At 45.5% G+C, this 7,406-nt stretch overlaps 1 protein-coding gene and 1 long non-coding RNA gene across 2 annotated transcripts; one reads left to right on the top strand and one right to left on the bottom strand.

Moving 5' to 3' along the window:
- Window positions 1-1,305: 1,305 nt before the first annotated feature.
- LOC120676441 lies at window positions 1,306-4,303 on the bottom strand. Its single transcript, XR_005675837.1, has 2 exons — window positions 3,482-4,303; window positions 1,306-2,413 (listed from the first exon to the last, which is right to left on the bottom strand). It is a non-coding gene; the product is annotated as an uncharacterized LOC120676441 (long non-coding RNA).
- Window positions 4,304-4,740: 437 nt separating this feature from the next.
- LOC120674875 (putative pectinesterase 11) lies at window positions 4,741-6,408 on the top strand. The gene is made up of 5 exons (XM_039955978.1): window positions 4,741-5,019; window positions 5,122-5,271; window positions 5,394-5,582; window positions 5,736-5,977; window positions 6,264-6,408. The coding sequence occupies exons 1-5, from the start codon at window positions 4,741-4,743 to the stop codon at window positions 6,406-6,408; spliced, it is 1,005 nt and encodes a 334-aa protein (XP_039811912.1).
- Window positions 6,409-7,406: the final 998 nt, after the last annotated feature.

Genomic DNA, 7,406 nt, shown 5'->3' with positions numbered 1-7,406 from the left:
GCTCTCAAGAGGGAACTCATGTTTATATATAGTCATAATGTTTTGCACAAATTATTCATTTCAACCCACCCCAACCGTCCCAACCCGTACATAGAACCCGCTCCACCCCGCCTCATTCCTAATACAATCTATTTTAATCCATTTAAACATACTCCACATCAAAACCCAGACCATAAAACTCATTTCAATCCAATCCATTAGCAGGTCTAATTCCGAACCTATATAATATAGTCTATTATTCTCATGTTACAATGGCAAATGTTAGGAATCAAATGCCATTGAATATCTCTTTTTAAAAAGTTTTAGTTGGAGATAAAATGATTGTTGAATAACCTTGTAGCTAAATTTCCGTTTCCCAGCTTTCAAATGGGAGGGACATTTTTATCTAGGACTTGCATAGACATGGTATCTTATAAATCAGGATACACTCTTCGCTAATAAATTTTTATGGAAGCTGAAGGTTTCTTTAAAAATAAAGATTTTTCTATGGTACCTTCGACAAGGTGTTATTCTAACCAAGGACAACTTAGCTAAGAGAAACTGGTCTAGGAGTAAATAGTATTGCTTCTGTGATCTTAATAAAATAATTCAACATCTCTTCTTTGATTATCAACAGACCAAAATTATTTGGAGAGTTGTTCAAGTAGCTACTGGGTTAACCCCACCAAAAGCAATAGCGCACATGTTTAGAAATTGGCAAACATGCATAAGCACGAAAAAAAAGTTTGGTTTTTGTTGGGCTGCAGCACTTATGCGAGTGATATGGTGCACACGGAACGATTTGATTTGTGAGAAAAAAAATTACCTCATTTGTACAAGTCTTTAGTGAAGCGTACTAGCTGCGATTTGATCCCTGCTACAACGTGAGAAGGATATAAGGAAGATTTTGTTTGGCGAGGAGAAGGATATAAGGAAGACTTTGTTTGGCGAGCAAGACATCGGAGGTTGTCATCTTGGATATCTTTGTTAAGATTTGATGAAGAAGCAATAATGGACTCTACTTTTAATTCCTTCAAGTCATTCTTTTCTCTATTTTTCAGATTATATGCTGAGAAGTTTATAAAAATATGGTTGTGTGAGGTCGCCGAGCCCGGAGACACTTCTTTTTTGTAAAATAAAATAAAATATCCTCGCGAGCTAGCCACGCGTGTTCGTGCGTATCTAGGCAGGCACCAACTCTCGTGAAGCGCACGTGCATCCGTGCGCGCAAGCTATGCAGCGCTAGTACTGTGCAGCCAGCGGTTGACTTAGATTTACATTTTTCCCTCAACATTAACGCGCGCCCTATCAAGAATAACATAAATATGATTGCCGATAGAATTGTGCTGGACATCTTAAACTTGAAGCCAACTTATATTCATTCAGATAAGATCTCTAACAAACCTAAATACTACACATAAATATGTTGTAGCTTATCAATACGATCAACATGTATGACATGATACTTTGAAGCAGAAATTTCTGAGTATTTAATGCTGATATCCAGTATTCAATGGCATATGTACAAATAGAAACACACCAATATGAGTTTCTTCCACACTGTAGGCATATGAATGAGCTACCGGAACCAAATGGTCGCCTTCATCTGCTGCATACAAGTAAATTGATCCGAGTAAATTTGTCATCAACATGTAGAGGCACAAAAAACTGTTCAGTTCTAGACCACATAAAACTTGGAGCCCCTTATACCTTAACAAAACTCATTTGATAGAGTAGTTGTTTCCAGTATATTTTTTTCGGACAAAATAACATTAAAATTATCATTTTAGTGAGGCCAACCTCTTTCTTGTGTACTGTTTTTTCCTGTGCACCAATGTGAATGGCAAAAAGTAAAAGTCACCAGTTGAACATATACAATTGCTCATCTGATGGCTTTCAACCGGACGAACATATACAAATATTCAATTTTTAGAAACAGGAAATCCTCACAATATATCCATGAGACGCAAGTGAACATTCTATAATTTAAATGTTCCATTAGGACAGCATGAGTGTGCATCATTCTCAAGTTGTTTTGTAATTACCTGAGGAGGTAAGGACAGATGTCTGAACAAATCTCATGTGCTCCTAATGTCTGAAATAGTTCAGGCAATAAAAAGAAGCAGCAAAGACACCTGAAAGAGCAAGGCATTTATAAAGAAAGATGGTAATCGGTAACTATGACTTTTTTTATTTCTGCACCAAAAAGTCCAATTTAATTTATCAACCAGAAGAGAACATGATTCCAAAACAGATTGCCTATTAATTCATTTGGTTAAAATAAAATTGCAACACCCCTCCAGTTGTCACACTTGATTTAACAAAACTTTTAGCATGCTTAAGAACAAAGAAGGCCAAGAGAATCTCTGATGCTATCTGGTCCATCTTGACAGAGTGGCTCCAGGAGACAATAATACCCAGCAAGGCGCAACACCTGAAAAGTAAACATGATGCGAGCCCTTCGTTTTAAGGATCGATGTCAAGAGCTTTAGATAAGCAATGAGAGGCAGACAACTGATGAAAGCAAAGATCTATAATAAAACAACACTAATGAATAAGTAAGTCCAGAAAGATGTAATAATAACTTTAGCTTCTCCTAATAATAACTGTAAGGCCTACAACAGTGGCCAATTCGAGATGTAAAATTGTAAACTGTAAAAGTGGTTAAATTTATTGATGCCATTTGCATTGTGAATCTTATACCAAAGAATAGTTGAGGGCCATAAAGAAAGGAGCAGCAATTAGTTCAATCTCCCAAATTGAAACTTTGTTCCACCTTTGTCTGATGCATACAAAATGGGCATATATAAATGAGCTTCTAAAACAAAATGGGAAGATCACCACCACCTTTACCTGATGCATACAAATGAACAGACTAAAACAAATCCATCATCTATATGTGCGAGGTACAAAGAACTGTCAAAATTTAAGACTGCTAAGAACTCGGAGCCCCTGTATCCATTAGCAACGTTCATTCAGAGTACTTTTTTCTAGTGTACTTTTTTTTTGGCAAATAAACATTAAAATTATCGTGTTAGTTAGGCCAGACACTTTCTTGTGTACTTTTTTTAGCATCCTGAGAACTGCAAAAGGTAAAGAAATCACCAACTAAACATACAGAATATACAATTGATCATCCGACCTTTTTACCGAACGAACATATACAATCTATGATTCTTAAGAATTGAGAATCCTCATAATATATCCATGTGGCACAAGTGAGTATTTTTTTAATTTAAATGTTCCATTAGGATAACATGAATGCGGCATTCGCAAATTGCTTTGCAGTTACATGAGGAGCTAAAGTATATATATATCTGAAGAAATCTCCTCTGCACCTCAATGCCTGAAATAACTCAAGGCAATTAAAACAAGAAGCAAACGTAACTGAAATTATTTGTATTTATATAATTATTTATATTGCACTAATCTATCCCCATCCCTATAATCTATTAGTGATGTACACCATTGGAACAAACTGATTACGATGATTGGTGCTAACCTTGGCATTATTGGACTCCACACGCGATAGTTGGCCAAGGGGCGTCAACTGTGGCAGCCTGTACAGGGATTACACGATCTCTTCCCCGCCATTGGCCAGTAGCTCCGCTTGGCCGGCAATAAGCTGCAACTTGAGGACACCATGCCAGGTGAAGGCCACTGTAGGCCATAGCCATGGTGGGCACTGTATTCATCCTTTCCTTGGGCACCGGTGCCTACCGAGGCTGCTTGCACGTGAGCCCGCGGAGGCCAACGTTGCCGGAGAGGCGTTAGGATCGGCGGGAGCAGGATCCGGGGAGCGCCGCTACAGTCAGAACCATGGGGACTGGAGCGGATGTGCTAGGCCGTGGAGAGGGCAAGCACAGGGCCATAGCCCACCTCAAGGGAGGATTGGAGGCAGATCATGCTTATGGTGGTTGTACAAGAAGAAAACATGGATCAGAGATTACTCTATCTCCAAGACACAAGCGGCTCCTTGCCCTCCTCAACGTGGTTGACGCCGACTTCGATGCGCGGGTGGCGCTTGAGCGCGAGCACCGCACGGAGGGGCGCAGGGTCGTCGGGGCTATAGAAGAGGCGGATGCGGAGCGTGGCGGTGGCCGCGGCGAGGGGCCGCGCGGCTCCCGATCGAACTGCCAGGCCGTCGCGGATCTCGCCAAGATCGCCTCCTCTCCCTCCGAGCCGCGCTCGCACCGGATCTGGATACCGTGGTAGCGGGCGGCAGCGGAGGTGCAAAGCAGGAGGAGCGCCGGCGGGGAGGGGCGACGGAGGCAGGCGGAAGGGGAGAAAGGGAGGGGAGGCGGCGGCGGAGAGGGAGAGAGCAGAGGAGGGAGAGGACGATGGGGAGGAGTAGGAGCAGGAGTGGGAGGAGAGGGGCTAGGGTTCGGGGCTGCGGGAGGGGGTAAACGAAAAAGTACCTCGGGGGTGTTTTGCAAACACGACAGTATTTTTCTTTGTGTGGAAATAAATATTACTTTGAGGGTCTGCGTGAAAATTTTATGAACGTCGGTGCTGTGCATTCCGACAGACTGAATTTAACTATGAATTTTAGGAAATCGAAAAACTTTTTTGCAAAATAGCCAAAGCTCGGGCTGAACGCCACGCGTCCTATTTTCCCCGTGAAGCGCGGGGAGGAGAGCACAAAGCAGTAGATTTTAACCATTCCAATATACTCCATCCTTGCTCTTGCACCGATTGTCACGAAAGTGATCCTGCATGCCTTCAGCTGGAATCGTCGTCGTCCGGGGCTAGGGAGCGAGCATGCTGTTAAATCGCGGCGTCTCGCCGGCTGGCAGGGCCCCGACAGCAGCAGCAGCGCTGCTGGCTCTCGTCGTCTGCGGCTTCTGCGTCGCGAGCTCCGGCTCCGAGGACGACACGCCGGCTGGGGATATGCCAGGCCCGCGGCGGCAGCTCGTCCTCACGGTTGACTGGTCCGGCCGAGGCGACCACCGGAGGGTCCAGGACGCGGTCGATGCGGCTCCGGCGAACAGCTCCGCGGGCAGCGTCGTCATTCGGATCAAGCCCGGGGTGTACAGGCAAGTAGTAGTAGTATATAGTAAAGGATGGTCAATCTGTACTTCTGTAGCCTGTGCGCCTGCTCATTTCAGCTAGCTAGCTCCCCATGTTCACCTAAGCAGAGAGAAGGTCGTGGTGGACAAGCCCGGCGTAACTCTCGTCGGCACGAGCGCCAGCTCCACCGTCATCACCTGGAACGAGTCCTGGGTCGCCGCCGACAGCCCGACCGTGTCCGTGCTGGCCCCCGACTTCATCGCGAAGCGCTTGACGTTCCAGGTCGCGTATGCTTTTACTGTTTTACAAGGATCGAGCCGATGTTAAGTCGTTCTTGCACTGCAATTTTAGCAGCAGCACATCATCCTGACGATCCTCGTTCCCGAGTCCTCGTGAATTTGCAGAACACATTCGGGACAAGCGGGCCGGCGGTCGCCATGAGGGTCGCCGGGGACAGGGCCGCATTCTACGGCTGCAGGTTCGTGTCGTTCCAGGACACGCTCCTGGACGACACGGGGCGCCATTACTACCGAGGCTGCTACATCGAAGGGGGCACTGATTTTGTGTTCGGCAACGCTCGAGCTTTGTTCGATGTACGTATTTGATGTGTATTAAAATAGATTTTTCCTTACAAGATACTCCCTCCGCCCGCAAAGACTGCCACTAGAGTTGTAATGAAAATGGACCCAAAAGTCAGCCACTAGAGTCGTAAGTCCATCATGTTTGTTGCCCAAACCCAAATGCAGAAGTGCCACCTCCACTCCACCTCGCTGGTCGGCGGCGCGTTCACGGCGCAGAAGCGGTCGGCGGAGTCTGAAAACACGGGATTCAGTTACGTCGGGTGCAAACTGACGGGCGTCGGGAAGGGCACGTCCATCCTCGGGCGACCATGGGGTCCCTACTCTCGGGTCGTGTTCGCGCTCAGCTACATGTCCAGCACGGTGAGGCCGGAGGGCTGGGATGACTGGAGCAACCCCGCCAAACAGAGGTAGGTGTGCCCGCGCTCAACCACTTGCTTGTCCATATTGATCACCAGCCTATATATCACTATGTGCACATTCACTATGTATGTTTGGCTTGTCAGCCAATCAACAAGCAGTGCTTTTTTTATACTAAATTAGCACCAGCCGCCAGCCAACCAGTAGTATTTTTTCTCATAACAAATCAGCACTAGCTACCAGCCACAGCCAAGTGAATAAGATTGCAATTTTTGCATATACATGCTCGCTGGCTGTCTGATTTAGTACTATTTTGTATGTCCGTGTAGGACAGAGTTCTACGGGCAACGGGCAGTACCAGTGCTACGGAGAAGGGTCCAAGACTGACGGGAGAGTTGCGTGGTCTCGCGCCCTGTCGCAGGCTGAAGCTGCCCCGTTCCTCACCAAAGTTTGGGTCGGCGGAAAAGAGTGGCTTCAGTAGAAAAACACTACGACGTAGCTATAATATGTTAATGTCATTGCATTTGTAGCTTTATATATATGTTTTGTGGCTGGTTAAATGTGTGATTCAGTTCTCTTAGGGTATGGCATCTGAATTACTGAATCAATTTACGCTTTGCATGTTATAATCTTTGCGATGGAAAAGATGTTTCACGATCCATCTATTTGTACTACCCATATTTAGTCTATGTACAATTTATAGATACATAGCAAAAACTTAGTTTTATAGATTGTAAGGAAAATGCATTAGACCATTGTTTTGTGATTTTGGTGATTGAGTAACAACGCAATCAATGAGACTAATAAGTTTGTCAAGTGAACATTAATAGATCCCAGGGATAAAGCAAAAAGTCCAAGCAAAGCAAAACACGAAGAAATAATTCAAAAAAACGTTGAATTGGACGAGTTCTGCAGAAGCAGTTGCACCGGATGAACCGGTGACCTAGCACCGGTCTAACCGGTAGGCCTCGGATGCACCGGTGCCCTATCACCGGAGCAATGTGTAGTACTGATGCCACACCACGTGAAGAAGTCAAGTAGCACCGGATGCACCGGTGATGCCAAGTTGAAGCACCGGTGCAAGCACCATTCTATGCACCAAAGAGCATGTCAAGTAGCCGAGAAGAAGTTTCTTCAGCACCGGATGAACCGGTGATGCACTAGTGCAAGGCACCGGTGTAATTTCACGCCAGAAGCTGAAGACTCCTTCTGGACCGGTAGAACCGGTGAAGCACTGGTGCAATTGACCGGTCTAACCGGTGACAGCCACGTCAGCTGTCAGAAGGCCAATGGATAGTGCAGAGCTGTGAGTGACCGGATACACCGGTGCCCTACCACCGGTCTATCCGGTGCCCTCGTAGAAAAGTGGCCAACCGCTCTTAACGGTGTATAGAAAATGGCCCCATTAGGCCATTGTTTTGTGATTAAGTAACAACACAATCAATTGGACTAATGAGTTTGTCAAGTGAACAATTATAG

Source organism: Panicum virgatum, chromosome 5N, assembly GCF_016808335.1.
Source record: "Panicum virgatum strain AP13 chromosome 5N, P.virgatum_v5, whole genome shotgun sequence".
NCBI classification, from domain to species: Eukaryota; Viridiplantae; Streptophyta; class Magnoliopsida; order Poales; family Poaceae; genus Panicum; species Panicum virgatum.
Note: the sequence above shows the minus strand (reverse complement) of the source record. Positions and strands in the feature narration are given on the sequence as shown.